This window comes from Anolis sagrei, chromosome Y (genome assembly GCF_037176765.1).
Source record: "Anolis sagrei isolate rAnoSag1 chromosome Y, rAnoSag1.mat, whole genome shotgun sequence".
In the NCBI taxonomy this organism is placed as follows: Eukaryota; Metazoa; Chordata; class Lepidosauria; order Squamata; family Dactyloidae; genus Anolis; species Anolis sagrei.
Window position 1 is genome coordinate 66,327,996 of NC_090035.1, and position 19,607 is coordinate 66,347,602.

The 19,607-nt window shown below is 40.7% G+C and overlaps 2 protein-coding genes across 3 annotated transcripts in view; both read left to right on the forward strand.

Annotated features, from left to right (window-relative positions):
- Nucleotides 1-14,835, forward strand: LOC137094690 (sulfotransferase 2A1-like). The gene is made up of 7 exons (XM_067461614.1): nt 1-318; nt 1,450-1,595; nt 4,263-4,471; nt 4,827-4,953; nt 6,189-6,283; nt 10,100-10,274; nt 12,910-14,835. The coding sequence occupies exons 1-7, from the start codon at nt 290-292 to the stop codon at nt 13,017-13,019; spliced, it is 891 nt and encodes a 296-aa protein (XP_067317715.1). The 5' UTR covers nt 1-289; the 3' UTR covers nt 13,020-14,835.
- Nucleotides 12,949-19,607, forward strand: part of LOC132780262 (protein NKG7) — a 21,064-nt gene continuing 14,405 nt past the window's right edge. The window contains exon 1 of one of the 2 annotated variants that reach the window (XM_060783873.2): nt 12,949-13,036. In XM_060783873.2, coding sequence (XP_060639856.2) covers nt 13,023-13,036 — 14 coding nt within the window. In that variant the 5' untranslated portion in view covers nt 12,949-13,022. Of the gene's footprint in view, nt 13,037-14,928; nt 15,596-19,607 lie in introns of those variants that run through there. The other variant, XM_060783874.2, reaches the window with a different exon arrangement.

Here is a 19,607-nt window from a genome sequence, read left to right on the forward strand (position 1 = left end):
ATAGAGGGAACCAAATGTATGCTGTTCTGTCAGCTGATGTATCCAAGGGAGAGATGGGCGTCTAAGGCTGTCAGCATGAATTTTATTGAGAGTAGCTGCATTTCCTGCATGCTATCCATATTATTTGAAGAACATTGTACAGAACTACTACCTGTATTTGTCCTTCTCGTCCCTTCCCTCACTGCTTTGTTGTTATATTTTTCATTGGTTAAAGTTTAATGATCAGTTGGCAAGCTCATGGAATAGAATAAAAGGGGAGACCAAAGATCAAAGCAGTGGATGGAAGTGCATGAGACTGGCTGGCAAACACATTCTGAGGTGAGTAGAGAGTTTTTGAGGGTCTGTAATTTTTAGGAATAAAATTCTCAGGTGCCTGTGGTCCATTGAATTCGCACCAAAGGTATCTTCTTTCATTCAAAAATGCCTTCAGTGTTCAAGGAGTTCCCTGGAACATCTAACCTGAGACAAATGCCTTAGCAGCTGGCTTATTAGCTTTAAATATATTTAAAGCTTTTGATAGTGTATCTTGGCCTGCTTTAAAATGATCTTGGATAAATTTGGATTTGGAGAAAGATATTGAAGTTTAATTGGCAAACTGTATTCAAAAATCGTGCTTCAATAATGCTGAATGATGGCCTAACAGAAAAAAATAAGTATAACCCAAGGTACGAGATAGGGATGCCCCCTTTCCCCAATTTTGTTTGCAGTAATGTTGGAAATATTAGTTAACATAATTATAGAAGATATTCACATAAAAGGAATAGGAATTAAGGGAAATTGTAGAATAAATTTATTCACAGGTGATATTCTTTTAATGGTTGAAAACCCAATGCAACAGTGGGGAAAACTGAAGCTTATTTAACAGAGTTTGGAAGAATAACAGGCCTACAAGTTAACTAGATATTGGAACAAGTCAGAAATGTTATTATTCAACTATCAGGAAGAAGAGGAAAAAATTAAAGCAAGAGGGAAAATATGTAGGACATATATGTAGAACATGCTGAACTTAAAATATCATGGTTTGGTTGGATAGGATTGATAATTGTTTTAATATTTTATTATGCACTGATGTTTTAATTTTAACTGTTGTATTGCTTTTTGTACTTTGTATTGCTGTTAATTGTTTTAGGCATCTAATTGTGCCTCCTCTGTAAGCCGCCCTGAGTCCCCCCCGGGGTGAGAAGGGCGGGGTATAAATAAATGAAATAAATAAAATAATAATAAAGGCTCCTCCCTAAACTACAAAACCCAGAATTCTGCAGGAGACAGAAACCAGATTTGAAGTGGATTATTTCTCTAGTGTGACGAGGCCCTATGCTTGGAATTATGTGTTCCTGAATAAAATATTTTTTAAAAGGAAATATCCTGAATGCTGCATCACAATCTCTCTCTCTCTTTCTCTCTTTCATTCTCTCTCTCTTATTCTCTCCCTCCCTCCCCCTTTCTCAGCATGTCCGAACCAGATATGACATATTTCACTCATAAAGGGATCTTGTTCACCCCTGTGGCAACTTCAGTGGAATTACTGAATTATGTGGAAAATGAATTCCAGTTGTTTGATGACGATGTTGTGACTGTCACATATCCAAAGTCAGGTCAGTAATATAGTTGAGCATTTTTGTACTTTATATTTACCGTGTGTAGGGGCCTCTTTATAGGATACTGCATTTTGTTTTTGTTGGAAATTGCAACCTTCTTCAAGCCTGCTCTAGTAATTTGTTAATCTATTATTCTGTTTGCTTACTGTTTTGTATGTATGTTCTCGTATGAAACTTCTTTTGCTCTATGTTTCCTGAGCGGTTGTGGGAGGGCGGCAAACCACATGATCTGATCTGAGACTGCTCAGACCTCAGACTCCATTTTAGATTCTTCTTAGATTTTGGACTGCTAAGAGCAAACATTTGCTTGATATTTGTAAGGAAAATGCCCTTTCTCAGTTGTGTTAATTTGAGAAATTATCTCAAACATATCAGAAACTGGACTAATAATCTATGTAGCTATGTTATGCTTAATACATGAAGTTGCGAGTAGACAAAATAAGTTATTTTGCTAAAGCCATCTTCATTTTTGTCTCTTGAGTGCATGATATAAAACTAGTTATTTTATGGGAGAGTAGGTATGTTTTGAAGCACTGAAAAACACTTCTGAAACTCTGCTATTGTTGTGCATTGGCATATTCTGTTTTCCTAACAGATCAGAGACAATAGGTTCAATCTAACAACTGAAGACATTGCCTTGCTTATTACATTTGGTTGTGTACCATATGAGAAGATTCTACTCAAATGGATTTTTGTCTCTTCTCTGAAAGATTTAACTTTTCCAAAAGGTTATGATCTCCAAATGGTTATGAATGCCATTTTCCAAAAGTGTCGCTAACTTCAACGGGACGCTCATAATCACATTCAACAACAACAAAATTGATGCCACCTCAATTGATGCTGTACAACTGGAGTGTTATGTTTTTTCAGTTTTTTTTTTTACTCATGGAGATACTAAAATGAACCTATCATTGGGTTCTCTTGACAAGAATTGTTCAGAGGGAGGTTATTAGAGAGAAAGCATGACTTGCCATCAGTGGGTTTTGTGGTTGAGTGAGGTTTAAACCTTGTTCTTCCAGAGCCCTAGTCCAACATTTAATCCACTACACCATGCTGGCTTTCTTTTCCCACATAATATATCCTGCCACAAAATGATTTCCATGTAGTGAATTTGTGCTTGTAGAGCAGTGGTTCTCAACCTGGGGTCCCCAGATGTTTTTGGCCTTCAACTCCCAGAAATCCTAACAGCTGGTAAACTGGCTGGGATTTCTGGGAGTTGTAGGCAAAAAACATCTGGGGACCCCAGGTTGAGAACCACTGTTGTAGAGCATTCTACAAATGCAATAGGAATTACTGTATATACTCAAGTATAAGCCTAGTTTTTCAGCACCTTTTTAGGCTGAAAAAGTCCCCCTCAGTTTACAATTGAGTCAAGGTTATTTATTATTTTACTCTGTTGTTGTAGTAGTTATTATTATTTACACTATTTATTCTTATTATTATTACATTTACCATTTTGCTCTATTATTATTACATTTATTATTTTACTTTACTACTGTTGTTACTATTACATTTATTATTTTACGCTATTATTGTTATTATTACATTTATTATTTTACCTTCTTTAATATTATTGGAAGGATCCGTAAGCACATTTACATTGAAGAAGGTTAGAAGAATGGCTTAATCAGATTTGGACAGGCTTATCTTAAATGACAGTTTTATGTAAATATTCAAAAATCTTTAACCTACCGATGCCTCAATTAATGTAATTGTGCTGGTATCTATTTTATTTTGAAATTTACCAGTAGCTGCTGCATTTCCCACCCTCAACTTTTACTCGAGTCAATCCATTTTCCCAGTTCTTTTGTGGTAATATTAGGTGCCTCAGCTTATATTTGGTTCAGCTTATACTTGAGTATATACGGTAAATAAAATTTTCTAATTAATGAGGGATTGTGAGCGCATTAGAAAGTAAGGAGCAGTGAGACTATGAAGTGAGTAGGAACAGTGAATAAATAAATGTTGAACAACAATTTGAAATGTTGTTTCATCTTGTGACAGAGATAAAGAAATCATTGGCTAATTGTTAGGCTGTCTCATAACAGAATGGATTTTCTGGTAGTCTAGTCAAGTGCTCAAACTGCTACTAATATTCTGGGTTCAGGACAAAAGAAAGAAAGAAACAAAGGGTTGGGGGCAGGGGGAGAAGAAAATAAAAGCAGAAAAAAATAAATTACATTTTCAGACTGCTTAATGAATCATAAACCCCTTTTGACTTTAGAGTGTGTCACCTTTGTTGTTAAAACATGGAGATTTATGACTAATATGATAGATTTTCTGCATTTGTAAATTCAATTCTCCATAATACATGGAATCTATTTGTTTTAGTTGACAGAATCCATGTCTATGATCTCTCTGTCATTAAGGAAAGACTAAGTTCTGTCAAATCATCTGTAGAATACAATACTGCTTTAAAAAATTGAGAACAAAGACCAGCTAGCCCAAGACTCTTCTTGAATCTCAGAAATAACCAAGAAGTCAAACAGAAGTTGACTAGTAGTTCATATCCATAGTCAAACAGATCTGCAAAATAAGTAGTTATAAATAAAAGGTTTCATTCTAATTAATTATGTGAAAATGAAGGTAAGTAAGGTTGTGTGGAATTAAGCAGAACGTGTTGGGTAAGATGCGCATAGCTTTTGACCACTGGACTCCCCTCAGGTACCAACTGGATGCTGGAGATATTGGGTTTGATCCAACATGGTGGGGATCCATCATGGGTTCGCAGTACCCCAGTATGGGATCGATGCCCATGGATTGAGGCTCATGGCTGCCAACAAAAAGCCTTGAAAGACCTTCCACCCAGGCTTCTCGCTTCTCACCTGCCATTCCAGCTGTTCCCTAAATCTTTTATTCACTCCAAGGCCAAGGTAAGAAAAAAAACCCATCAATGTTCCTTTTGTCTCAAAGCACAAAAAGGAAGTGTCAAATTTTGTACTCACACTGTCTGTTTAAAGTTAGATGATATACTAAACCACAAAGAATCGTAAAGGGTACTCCAGAATGATGTTTTGATCATGGTTCTGGTTCCAGGAGATTTCGGCTGAGAAAAGCGGTATAGAAGCAAAGCAAATAAATGAAGTAGTCAAAAGAAACAACAACAAAAAAGCAGCACAAATTAAACATATTTTATACTTCACAAAACTGAATCACATATCATTCCATGCACCAAATGAACACTGGACATACTTCCTCTCTTAAATGTAACCTTTCTGTTCCTTACAGATTATCTATGTCTTGCGTAACCCTAAAGATGTGCTAGTTTCAAGCTACCACTTTTCCAAGTTCTTTAAAGGTTTCCAGGATCCTGGGGCTATGGAAGAATTCTTGGAAAAATTCCTGAGAGGGAATGGTGAGAAAAGAGATAAGCAGGCTGTTTCCATCAGCATCAGTTGCAGTCAAATTCATAATGAGAGGCGGAAGTCAACCCCCAAGGTGCAGGGCCCATGGCAGTGACTTTTGTCTGACTCTCATTTTGACTTTGAACGAATGTAGAATTGACAATTATCAGAACACAACCTTTTCCATTCCTGCTTTTAATGCTCCCCAAAAGTTGTCAGGGGCTCCCGGTAACGCAGTGGGTTACAACGCTGAGCTCCTAAACTTGGGGACCGAAAATTTGCTGATTCGAATCTGGGGAGCAGGCTAATATCCCACTGTTAGCACCAGCTTCTTCCAACCTAGCAGTTGAAAAACATGCAAATGTAAGTACATCAATAGGTACCACTTCTGTGGAAAGGAACAGGGCTCCGTGCAGTCATGCCAACCACATGACCTTGGAGGTGTCTATGGACAACTCTGGCTCTTCGGCTTAGAAAGGGAGATGAGTACCAACCCTCAGATTTGGACACAACTGGACTTAATGTCAGGGGAAAACCTTTACTTTTTTACCTAAAAGCTGCCAAAGTTGCAAACTACTTTGAATACATTTGCGCTCTGCTTTCGATTGGACACTAAAATAACTTGCAACACTGGCAGTCAGCAGCATATGGTTTCAAAAAGGTAAGATAAAGGTGGAGTTGGGTTTAGGGAATTTAGGGAAGTCATCTCCACTCTTCAAAGTGCCACAGTTTTAAACAGCCCACAACCCTGACAGGATCAAACATACAATGAATTAATTTTCTTCTATAAGCAACACTCTCTAATTCTCTCAAGGTTTCCCTCCTCTTTGGAGAGAAAGAGAGTGAAGGGCACTACCAGGCCTGGGAGATTTAGAAGGGCCCCTGGTGTCTGGCAGCTTTGGCCTTCTCCAAACCAACTCTCAATGGGATGAAACGGAATGGTGTTGGGATGACATCAAGAGATCACCAAAGGTCATTGCTGCTATATCTAAGCAGATGTGGCAAGAACTCATCTTCCTTTTGGTTACGATAGGGATTTGGGGGGATGGATATGTTTGTTGAGAGCTCCCAAGGGAAACAATCAGTGGCCAAGACTCCTGTACTTGACAAGCAAGAAGAGGTCCTCAGGCTTTTGATTCTCTTCCATTACACTAGTGGCATAAAGAAATTACAGATTTTCTTTTCCATCCCAGCACTATAATACCTTCTCAAATATTTGCATTCCACCTTCTTTCTTGCTTTCCAGTTGCAAATGGTTCCTGGTTTGACCATGTGAGAGGCTGGATGGAGTTGAAAGACAGACCGAACTTCTTCTTGTTCACCTATGAAGACCTACAGAAGGTATGATATGGCCTCTGGGTATATCAACTCTACTCCTCCCTCCTTTCCTTCGAAAAGCTATTGAAACACATCTATGCAATTTAGCTTACAGAGAGGACTAAGTACATCTGTTTGCATCTTATCGAGTTGCTAGCAGCCACCCTGGTAACCTACTGTTTTCAATCACACCCACAACAATTTTAGCCTAATTTTAGAGATTTTAAATGACATTTTAAGGAGTTAATATTTTAGTACTTAAGTTATGTCTTTTTCATTTATGTTGGTTTATAATTTATTGAGTAGTTCTTGATTTGTTTATTGATTTGCTTATATATTATTGTTGGCATTGAATGTTTGCTGTTGTGTATTTTGTTGTGAGCCACCCTGAGTCCCTTCGGGGAGATAGGGCGAGCTATAAATAAAGTTTCATTTCAGTTTCATTTCATGTTTAGAAATACCGTACATCATTTTGCGACACAGTAATTCAATTTTATTAACAAAATGGAGGTGAAACCAACCTCTTAAAAGAGATATGGATACATAGATATATGCACACACACACACATGCATACAAAATGGTGCTCCATGTAGTCATACTGGCCACATGACCTTGGAGGTATCTACGAACAACACTGACTCTTCGGCTTAGAAGTGGAGATGAGCACCAATCCCCAGAGTCAGACATGACTGGACTGTCCGGGGAAAACTTTCACCTTTACCTTACATACAACACTGCAATTTGTAGACACAACATAACTCATGAAAACTTTTCATTTATATTTTTAAATATATATGATTTATTTCTTATTTCACACGGACTCATTATGTTCATGCAACACACCTACACACTGCAGCTGACACACTACTATGTTGCGTGACCTCCTTCCTGCATGACCGCATCTCTGTGTACGAACCCACATGATCCCTTCGATTATCTGAAGAGGCCCTGCTCATTCTCCAACCTCCATCGCAGGCGCGATTGGTGGGGACGAGGGAGAGGGCTTTCTCGGTGGTGGCCCCTCGACTCTGGAACTCACTCCCCAAGGACATCAGGCATGCCCCAACCCTGGCAGTCTTTAGGAGGAGCCTGAAAACGTGGTTGTTCTAGTGTGCCTTCCCAGAATAAGGAAACTCGCAGCAATATGTCCTCGAAATGCACTTTACTATTGATCTAGGAATGTCTGCACGCCCCATCCCTCTCTGAAAACTCTATCCTAGTTCATATTTCATCTGTTCATGCTCAGCATTATTCTTAAATTTTAATTATTACATTTGGCCCAGCCGTAGGTTTTAAACGTCGTTGTGTTACTGCTATTTTTTATTGTTTATTTTTTGTTATGAGTTTTTATTTATTGTCTGTATTAATTGTTGTTATTGCTTTTATCATTGATGTATTGTGGGCTCGGCCTCATGTAAGCCGCACCGAGTCCCTCAGGAGATGGTAGCGGGGTATAAATAAAGATTATTATTATTACTATTATTATTATTATTATTATTATTATTATTACTATTATATTGTGACACATATTTTGGAATGCTCTGCTCCAAAGCATCAACATCTTTTGACTTTCAAGAATTCAACCAATGTAAAATATCTCTGAGCATATGTAAGCATATGTATCTCTGGGTATATGTAGGCTTCCCTCATTTCGCTTCTGAGAGTCCAATTTAAGGGCTCCTGTAATTAAGTACAGGCAGTCCCCAATTTACAAACATCTCACTTACAAATGACTCCTGGTTACAATGGAGGTGATACAACAGGAGAGAAATACATCTCTTGAAAGGGAAGTTCACTCCCGGAAGAGTTACCATGGGGCAAAAGTGGTGTCTCCACTGAAACTTTATCACCAATCCTTGTTTCCACAACAAGCCCATTTTTTCAAAATCCAATTCTCACAGGAACTGAAAGTGAACAGGGACACAGACAGCAAAACAAACAACACAGGGATGTTAACCCTTCCCTATGCTATCCAAAGCTTGCAGATATGTGTGTGTGTGTGTGTGTGGACCCCTGATGGCACAGTGGGTTAAACCGCTGAGCTGCTAAACTTGTTGACCAAAAGGTCACAGGTTTGAATCTGGGGAGCGCCGTGAGCTCCCGCTGTCAGCTACAGCTTCTGCCAACCTAGTAATTCGAAAACATGCAAATGTGAGTAGATAAATAGGTACCGCTCCAGCAGGAAGGTAATGGCGCTCTATGCTGTCATGCTGGCCACATGACCTTGGAGGTATCTACGGACAACACCAGCTCTTCAGCTTAGAAATGCACCAACCCCATGACTGGACTTAATGTCAGAGGAAAACCTTTACCTTTACTGTGTATTTGTGTGTGTGTGTATGAAGGTACGCTTAAGAAAAGAATCTGTTCCAACTTACATACAAATTCAACTTAAGAACAAATGTATCTTGGGGACTACCTGTCTGTATGTGTTAACAGTCTATCTTTCTTATCCTTGGATGGATTTCTTGGGTTCCTTGTCATGTAGTATATAAAGGCACAGGTGTATGGCAAACGACAGCTGGACAGGGGTAAAGCAGATCCCACCAACTGTCCCTCCAATATAAAGAATTCACTGGCACCTCTATAATGCTTGAGGGGATAACTCTCACTAATTATCTTCCGCTGCCACCATAAACTATAATGTACAGGATCACTCTAGCTGCGCACAATATTGAAAAGGGCTTTTTAAAGACCACCAAGCACTGTGTCTTCTTTAAAGTAAAACTAGTTGAGGTTGAAAAGGGACTGTATCCACAAATGTACACTTGACTCAGGCTTTTTAAGTTTTAAAAATAATCAAGAAAAGTTTATTGTTGAAAATACAGAGGAAGTGAATGCTGTTAAATAAGCTTGGCTGTTACAGAGAAAATGTTCTTGTCTTTTAAAGCGTAATGGTTACAAGTAAATGGTTCTTTCTTTGTTACAACACAGAGATTTTCTTCTCTTTAAAAACAAACAGTACACTTGACAGGATCTGAATCTCTGCCAAGATACAACTGTAGCTTAGCTACCCTCAACTGTGGCCTAGCTAACTACAAATCCAGCTATTTCTCCCTAAATAGCTATACCAGTTTGCTACAGCTTCTTTTGCTGGCAAACCTAAGGCGAAATGCCTTATCTTAACACGAACTCCTAATCCACCTTCCTACACTAATCTCTAACAGACTGACTGAAAAAGCCCTCTTCTTTCCCTCCAAACAGTCTAAACTCCGCCCCCTTTAATAAACCAATCCTGGCTGTTCTAAGGCTGACTCAGGCCTAGGCCACTCCCCCTCTCTGAAATGGTGCTTTCCCTAAACTAAAATGGCTCCTGCTGCCCTCTGCCAGGCCTTCTAAAGCTGCAACTAACTGGCCTGCTTCTCCTAGGCCCTGCCACCCAGGCTGGAAAGGTAAGGGATCTTTACATAGTACATTTAAGGCAATTACTCCTGTTTCTACCAGAAACTCATGCTGCACTAACCCATAACATTTTAATAGTACAAATGCCGAATATTCCAAAATGTAATACTACAAGATGTTTATCCAACACATTGGCGTTCCTTGTGAAGTTCAAAATTTTACATCTGAGATCAGTTATCCATGGGAGCAGTCCTTACTAAGGCACAACATGTGACCAAATGACAGGGAGGGTGCATTTGACTGAGAGGGAAGTTCTGTCAGATTTAGTTGTCCATCAGTACCAGAAAAGATCAGATACATCCTGGCTGCACTTAAGTTGAAGCCCCCCTGTAAAAATTGTCTCTTTTCACCATTTGGCAAGAGATGAATATCCCCATGGAGATGCAGTCTGAGATGTAAGATTACAACTCTTTTTCAATTGTTTTTGCTATCCTTAGAATCTACGGGGCAATGTGGAGAAGCTCTCTCAGATCCTTGGAAAGAACCTGAACAGCCAGCAGATAAACGCTGTGGTAGAAAATGCCTCTTTCCATAAGATGAAGGATAACAACATGTCCAACTTCACTCAGTCACCACTTTTCAATCACAACACAGGAAAGTTCATGAGGAAAGGTAGATATACAGTTAAAGCTTACTAAACATTGTCAAAGCCTGGGACATGATTTATTTATTTATTTATTCCGGACACTTCTACCCCGCCCATCTCAACCCCCGAGGGGGGACTCAGGGCGGCTTACACCGGCACAATTCGATGCCAACAATTCAACAGATAAATTACATAACAGCAATAACCACAGTAGTTAAAACAATCAATTAAAACAATAACAATTAAAAGCCAATCTAGTGGCCAACGTTCACCGAGTTCTGATATCCGTAAGTCCATTCAGCATTACCATAGTCCTTTTCAATTTCTGGTCATCATTATCTTGTCAGTCTGCCAGATTACCCAAGGCCTGGTCCCATATCCATGTTTTCAGCTTCCTTCTGAAGGAGAGGAGGGATGTTGATGACCTAATTTTCCCGGGGAGTGAATTCCACAGGCGAGGGGCCACCACCAAGAAGGCCCTGTCCCTCGTCCCCACCAGCCTCACTTGTGATAGAGGCAGGGTTGAGAGCAGGGCCTCCCCTGAAGATCTTAAACTCTGAGGTGGGACATAGAAGGAGATACGTTCGGACAGGTACCACTTTGTACCTGAAGCCTGAAGTATAGTTTTGTGGGTGCCGAGAATACTATGTGACAGGCATGGTACTGCTTTTGGACTTCTTTCAAACTGCTTGCCTAATGCAATTACGTATTACAATTCAAAGATTTGTTGCAACATGAGAAAAAATAAGATATAATACGTGCCCACTTTCCATGCCCCCTAGGTTGTATAATCTATTGGTCTTTGATCTCTTGCATCATGAGGTCATTTGCAGGCAACGTGCTTTCCTGACCTCATTGTTTGAAGGTATCTAGTTGAGATGCTGTAGGTCAAGAAAAGAAAGCAACATTGACAATTTATTTATTTATTTATTTACTTTGCTTGTATACCGCAGTTTCTCAGCCTGACAGGCGACTCAACGCGGTTTACAACAAGGGTAAAACAATACACGATATACAATTTAAAATCATCAGAGCGTGATACACAATATTAACACTACAATAACAATCCAATGCATCTCATGACTAAAGTCGTGATCCAGTTTCGTCGTCCATATTACCATTCCTGTAATCGTCACCTTCATTGCACTGATTAACCAGATGCCTGTTCGAACATCCAGGTTTTTAATCTTCTTCGGAACACCATCAGCGAGGGGGCTGATCTTACCTCCATGGGAAGGGCGTTCCACAGTCGAGGGGCCACCACAGAAAAGGCCCTGTCTCTCGTCCCCGCCAGCCGCACCTGTGAAGCAGGCGGGATAGAGAGCAGGGCCTCCCCAGAAGATCTTTCTGTCCTGGTGGGCTGATAGGCCGAGATACGTTCGGATAGGTAGGTTGGGCCAGAACCGTTTAGGGCTTTAAAGGCCAACGCCAGCACTTTGAATTGAGCCTGGTAGCAAATCGGCAGCCAGTGGAGCTGGTGCAGCAGAGGAGTTGTATGCTCCCTGCGCTCCGCTCCTGTTAGTATCATGGCTGCCGACCGTTGAATTAATTGGAGCTTCCGAGCCGTCTTCAAAGGCAACCCCACGTAGAGGGCGTTGCAGTAGTCTAAACGTAGACAATGGCCCTGGATGATATCCCAGTCAAAGGGAAAGACCCATAAGTGATCAGTTAACAGCTCCTCTCCTCAATGACCACCTTATAGTTTTTCCCCTCACTTTACTTAATGGTATGGCCAGTGTATCAGATGAGGCTTGGTTGAGGATTGTATGAGAGAGAGATGACTTTTAAACACCTGTTTATACCACTCTTAATGTTATTTTGATAATGTTGTTGTTATTTGCTGTATATGTTTTGATTTTATTGCTGTATTATGTTGTCCAGGCTTGGCCCCATGTAAGCCGCTCCGAGTTCCCATCGGGGAGATGGTGGCGGGGTAGAAATAAAGATTATTATTATTATTATTATTTAATATGTGCAACCCAGTACCATAAAACCATCTTCAGTTTCACAAGATCTTCAGTCTTCTCTTTCCTGGAGTTCCTTTTCTATAATAAGTAGACACAACTCTCAGTATTTTGAACTGAACAGAAACAACATTTATTTAAAGGTTTCTCAAGTTCATACCAGCTTGATGGTTACACATTATATCCTTATTGTCGCTACACTGAAATCTTCACAAAACATGAAACTGTTACTGTGAAACTTTTAACCATGTCTTATATTCTCTCTCCTGAATGTTATTTCTTTTCTTTTAAGACTTCATTTCCTTCCTCAGTCCCACTTTTATTGCTTGAGGTTTGACACTGAAGTCATAAATAAAACAACTAGAAATCTCTTTCTTCTAGCACCCAGGCTAGAAATCTACTACACAGTTAAATACTCCTATTCTTATTTACTCAACACTGAAGATTAAACACTTGGCTCACTACCTAGAGCCACCTTTTTCTTCTGACTACCTGTCAGAGACCTAAACTGCTCGGTCTAGCTCCACACAACTAGAACCAACCATCCCTTGGCTTATATCATAATATCAATAAACATATGCAAAACCTACATTCTAATTAGACATTTTGTTATGGCTGGCTATTAGAGGGGCCTTCTTTTCACTGTGTTGATTTGACGTTCTATGTGTATTAACTCTTCCCTTCTATGGTGTTCTAGGGATCTCTGGTGACTGGAAGAATCACCTGACGGTGGCCCAGAATGAATACTTTGACCGTGTGTATCAGGAGAAAATGCAGGACATAAAAACTACCCTACAATGGGAGTGAAGAATGCCAGATGCTCTGTATGCAAAGAGTCCTATCTCTCCGAGGTTTTGGACATAATTATAGTAAATATAAGAAACCTACTGAATTTTTTTTTGTAGTAGAAGAATTACTCCAAGATGTCAACAAACAGAAGGAGGCACTATACTTTGAATAGTAGAAAAGCCTAAAGTTTAATGCTGTGCTATATTCTGAATGTGTAGCCTAAAGGGTTTTGGCTTTCAGTCTGCTGAGGTTAAATAGCTTGCCATCTGTCCGATAGATGATTTCCACTCTGGTGGGAAGCTTCCCATTAACAAGATGAAATATCATAGCGATAAAGATGGAAAATGAAGTTGGGGCAATAACACATCCCTGTTTGACACCTGATTCCACCTTAAATTGGTCACTTTGGGAGCCATTGCTGTCCAATACTGCTGCCATCATGTCAAAACCAAGGTTACAACAACATCTGTTATAGAACTCCAGTATGCAGATGACAACGTCATCTGTGTGCATTCAGAAGAAGACCTACAAGCCACTCTAAACACCTTCGCAGAAGCATACAAGAAGCTTGGTCTGTCATTAAACATCGAGAAAACCAAAGTGCTCTTCCAGCAATCACCAGCCAATCCCTTTCAAATACCAGAAATACAGTTTAATGGTGTAAAATTAAAAAATGTTGACCATTTCCACTACCTTGGCAGCCACCTCTTCACAAAAGTCAACATTGACACTGAAATTCAACACCGCCTGAGCTCTGCGAGTGCAGCATTTTTCCAAATGAAGCACAGAGTGTTTGAGGACCGGGACATCTGTAGGGATACCAAGGTGCTTGTTTATAAAGCTATTGCCCTCCCAACCCTGCTACACGCCTGCGAGACATGGACAGTCTACAGATGTCACATGCAACTCCTGGAACGATTCCATCAGTGCTGCCTCCGGAAAATCCTGCAAATCTCTTGGGAATACAAGCAAACAAATGTCAGCATGCTGGAAGAAGCAAAGACCACCAGCATTGAAGCGATGGTCCTCCGCCATCAACTCCACTTGGACTGGCCATGTTGTCTGGATGCCTGACCACCATCTCCCAAAGCAGTTGCTCTATTATGAACTCAAGAATGGAAAACGGAATGTTGAAGGGCAGGAAAAGAGATTTAAAGATAGGCTCAAAGCCAACCTTAAAGACTCTGGCATAAACACTGAGAACTGGGAAGCCCTGGCCCTTGAGCACTCCAGTTGGAGGTCAGCTGTGACCAGCAATGCTGTAGAATTTGAAGAGGCATGAATGGAGGGCAAAAGAGAGAAACATGCCAAGAGGAAGGCGCATCAATCCAACCCTGACCGGGACCGCCTTCCACCTGCAAACCAATGCCCTCACTGCAGGAGAAGATGCAGATCAAGAATAGGGCTCCACAGTTACCTATGGACCCACTGCCAGAACACCGAACTTGGAGGACCATCATCCTTGGACTACGAGGGATCGCCTAAGTAAGTAAGCCTAAAGGGTTAGCACGGTTCCATCATTTATCAGTGATATATCATAGATTGAAACTACTGTTGAAATCCTGCATCAAAAGATGGGATGTGAAAATCTACACCTTGTCTTCCATCTCTCCTTCCTCAAAACCCAGTTTTTTCATCCTGCCCCACTGTTCCTTGATGTGCCATGGGCTGCTGCTGTAGAAAGATGCTGGCTGATGCCTCTGGGTACAAATCAAATGACAATATCATCCATTGAAATCATGCAGAAGATGCCCAGCAACCTCTCTAGAGCTGTTTAATTATCACCTTGGATATTCACAGATTAAATAAAATTGAAATCACAACATTTATTTCATTTTTGTTGTTAAAGATCATTGTCTCATTCTGCCCAGTCCCATTGTCTTTTCTTCTACACTGCTATGTCATGCAGCTTCAGGATGCAGACTAACTGCATTGAGCTGGATTAGATGAGTCTATACTGCCATATAATGTAGTTCAATGCAATTAATCTGCATTCTGAAATGTAGATCTGGCCAGTAATTCAGTTTCACTAGGAAACAAGATTAAACCGACTTCTTATAAAAGATGCATAAAAAGGTAAAAGAATAAAGCACTGTGAACCCAAATGACTATGCCAAAGGGATTCCTAAGACCATCAGAAATATGTGTTTTCTGATGGTCTTTGGCGACCCCTCTGAAACCCACCTCGCAACCCCCACAGGGTCCCTACCCCCAGGTTGAGAAACACTGCTTTAGTGGGAAATAGCTTTTCCCCACAAAAATCACACCTATGTGGCCAGGATAGTGGAAGAATTTGTGTTAAAAATGCTGCGGCATAACAACTAGAAAAGTGTGAGATGACAGGAGGGCGACTTAGGCACAGGAAATACAGTAGAGAAAGGGGGGTTTGCACATTCAGCTGAGGCAGATTAAAGAGAGAATGAACATATAGCCCAGAGAGAGAGAGAGATAAGCTCAGTTTTGGTAGCTCTTCCTGTCTCAATTCTTTGAAACCAACGGCTCTGGGCCAGCAAACCTCAGACCAGCAGCAAACATCACACTCTTTGGTTCCCAGCAGCCTCTTTCCAAAGCGGTCTTTCTGCCAGAAGATTCAGGTAAGGATGGCAATACCTTGTGGGCTCATGAAGGCTTCCTTAAGTTTTAAAAAATGGATTTTGAAATAGAGAATTTGAAGATACTGAGGAGTTTTATTAGTATTCTCACCCGCTCCCATAAGCATTACCTATATCTTCATAATTGCAGACCTCATGTTCAGCTGTTGCCTGGCCGGAACGTGAGGCAAAAGAAGCCTCTTGGGTCAAATCCATACTGTAGAATTAATGCAGTTCGGCCACTTTATCTGTCACAGTTCAGTGCTATAACATACTGGGTATTGTAGTTTGGTGAGGCTCAAGCATTTTTTGACAAATAAGGTTAAAGACCTTGTTAAACTACATTTCTCTCTCTTTAAATAATCTCTATTGTCTTATGTGAAAATAGAATACAACAATATTCAACAATCAAAGTACAAATATTGTTTCCCCAATCCCATCCCCATCCCGTTCCCACCCATGAACCGCCACACACGACTCCCAACACCGCACCAAATGGAACTAAGGTAAAGGTAAAGGTTTCCCCTTGACATTAAGTTTAGTGGTGTCTGACTCGGCGGGGGGGGGGGGGGCAGTTGCTCATCTCAATTTCTAAGCCAAAGTGCCGGCATTGTCCATAGACTCCTCCAAGGTCATGTGGCTGCCATGACTTCATGGAGCACCGTTACCTTCCTGCTGAAGTGGTACCTATTGATCTACTTACATTTTGCATGTTTTCGAACTGTTAGGTTGGCAGAAGCTGGGGCTAACAGTGAGAGCTCACCTCACTCCCCAGAATTGAACCGCTGAGCTTTTGGTCAGCAAGTTTAGCAGCTCAGCAGTTTAACCCAATGTGCCCCCGGGGGCACCACTAGTGCCCACGGAACTAGTATATAACTAAAATATGTCCTTATCATTACACTAATAGATTCCACGTGTGGCTATTTCAAAATATCTTTTTGTCTTCTTTTTTAAATACCCAAAGACAAGTCTCCATTTTCTAGCAAACTCTTCATTGTTTCCTCCCCTTATGCCTTTGGAGAGTTTGGCCATTTGGATATACTTGACTAATTTTCTTCTCCAATCCTTGATGAGTACTTTTTCCCCCCTTCCAAGATTTTCCTATTGTAATTCTCCCACAGAACTATATTGGCAAATTTCTACATCTTCTTTAGAGATACTAAAAAAACAAAAACAAAACCCAATAGGCACATTTCTGGGTTTTTATTAACCTTTTATGGAAATCATTTTATTAGTTTCTTTAGTCACCTTTTTCCAAATAATTTTAGTGCCTAACAGGTTCACCAAACATGGAGGAAGGTGCCTTTCTGCATTTTGCATCTCCAGTATTCCCCAGCTGAGTTTCATCAATTTTAGCCATTAATTTTAAAATTAATTTAATTAAAATTATTTTAAAAATTAATTTTAGCCATTAATTTAGAGTTATATAACTTCTATAGAACATTTTGTACATATTTTCTCAAATTCTTACATTTATTTCATGTCAAAAACATTGCATAAATAAGTATAAAATTGATAAGATAGAGGGAACACAAGCGGCTAAATAATTTTAGACTAAAAATGGGCAAAAGCAACTGCATTGTCTGTAGCTTTAAATAACCCTTTCTCTGTGCATAAGTCAAAGCATACAGGTGCAGAGTTGTTTGTTCTGCTCCACAGTCACACAAGGTGGAGGAAATGGACCCAGCTATTGATAATTTAAATCCTTTCCCCCCTTAAGTATTCCCAATTGTCCAAATCTATATCTTTCCCTAAATCTATAGCCCAGGAAATCACCATTGTTTTTATTTGATTACCTTCCATATCTCAGTGCCATGATTGCATAACATTAAGACATGGCAGTTCAAGTGATGTCAAAGTGCATTAATTCTACAATGTAGATGCATCCTTAGATCAGACAAAAGATTAGGAAGCAATCTGTTTCAGTGGAGCCTATGCGTCCACTGATGTTGTACTCTTACTTGCATCTCTTGTGGACATTGCTTGAATCTATCACAAGATTTTAATGACTAGCATATGTCTCTGTTTATCACTTTAGTAATAAAAGTAGTGCCTATTGGGCATATAGGAGCCATTCCCGAATGTCTTCTGTAGCTCATTTTATTTATTTATTTATTTATTTATTTACTCTATTAGTGAAAAGGCCATTATATATTAGTAGTAGTCATTGTCATATGCATTCACTTTTTGCAGTACTAATGAGGAAACTGATCCTTGACTAGATGAAACATTCACACCTAGCTCCAACAGACAAGAGTTCTTTGTCCCACCCTGGTCAAGCTTAATCCAGACAAGACAGAGGTCCTCCCGGTCAGTCGTGAGGCCGACCGGGGTATTGGGTGGCAACCTGTGCTTGACAGGTCCGTAGCTTGGGGGCCCTCCTGGACTCAACGCTGTCACTTGATGCTCAGGTGTCAACAGTGGCCGGGAGGGCCTTTGCACAACTTAAACCCATGCGCCAGCTGCGACCATACCTCATGAAGCCTGACTTGGCCAGCGTGGTCCATGCCTTGGTTACATCCAGATTGGACTATTGCAATGTGCTCTACATGGGGCTGCCCTTGAAGATGGCCCGGAAGCTCCAACTGGTACAACAGGTGGCAGCCAGGCTCCTTACTGGAGCAAACTATAGGGAGCATACAATGCCCCTTTTAAAACAGCTTCACTGGCTGCCAATAAGTTGCTGAGCCAAATTCAAAGTGCAGGTTATGACCTATATAGCCCTAAACGGTTCGGGCCTCGCCTACCTTCGCAATCGCATCTCCCTCTATGAACTGGCGCGAACTTTAAGATCTTCCGGGGAGGCCTTTATTTCGCTCCCACCACCATCGCAAGCACAGTTTGTGGAGACGAGAAAGAAGGCCTTCTCGGTGGTGGCCCCTCGCCTCTGGAACACCCTTCCTGGGGAAATTAGACAGGTCCCATCCCTCCCCTCCTTTCGTAAGAGCCTGAAGACCTGGTGGTTTAAACAAACCTTTGAGAATGACTAGTTCTAGCTCTGCCCCAGATACTGTTGAAATGAGCCATATCTTCTTCTACCAATTACCCAGGTCACTCTCTTCTGTTAGGCCCTGGAAATGTACAGCCATAGACTAATTTCCTGGGCCCTCTAAAATCGCAGTAGCCTGGCCTGGCCTTTTAAACTGCCTCGATAAGACATGATTATTTAAAATATTTGTGCTATTGTGGTTTTAATACTTATACTGTTTTATTAATTGTATGTTTATGCCTTTTTTCTTGTATGGATTGATTATGTTATTTGGAAACCGTTCTGTGTCCCCTTGGGGAGATAGAGTGGTATATAAATAAAGTTTTGTTGTTGTTGTTGTAATAACTTAATTTTTGTATCCCACCTCCATCTCCCCAAAGGGACTCGGCGCAGCTAACATGGAGACAAGCCTGATCAACACTGTCAAAAAACACACACTAAAATTCATAAAACAAGCTGGAATGTGGTCAGAGGCAGGCAACTAAAATTATCAAGGGTCTGGAGAACAAGTCCTATGAGGAGCGGGTTAAAGAGCTGGGCATGTTACCCTTCAGAAGAGAAGACTGAGAGGAGACATGATGAGGGTCATGTATGTGAGGGGAAGTCATAGGGAGGAGGGAGCAAGCTTGTTTTCTGCTGCCCTGCAGACGGGGGTGCAGAACAATGGCTTCGAACTACAGGCAAGGAGATTCCACCTGAATATGAAGAACTTCCTGACTATGAGAGGTGTTCAGCAGCGGAACTCTCTGCCCCGAAGTGCGGTGGAGGCTCCTTCTTTGGAGGCTTTTAAGCAGAGGCTGGATGGCCATCTGTTGGGGGTGCTTTGAATGTGATTTTCCTGTTTCTTGGCGAGGGGTTGGACTGGATGGCCCATGAGGTCTCTTCCAACTCTTATGATTCAATGAAACAATTCCCTATGTAGCTGTCCCACAGATACAGATGCAATTTTGCAGTCATTTTGCATTGCCATTTGCCAAAGAGGCAACATGTTTTTCCTGTTTAGAACTAAAGTATGGCTTGCCTCCT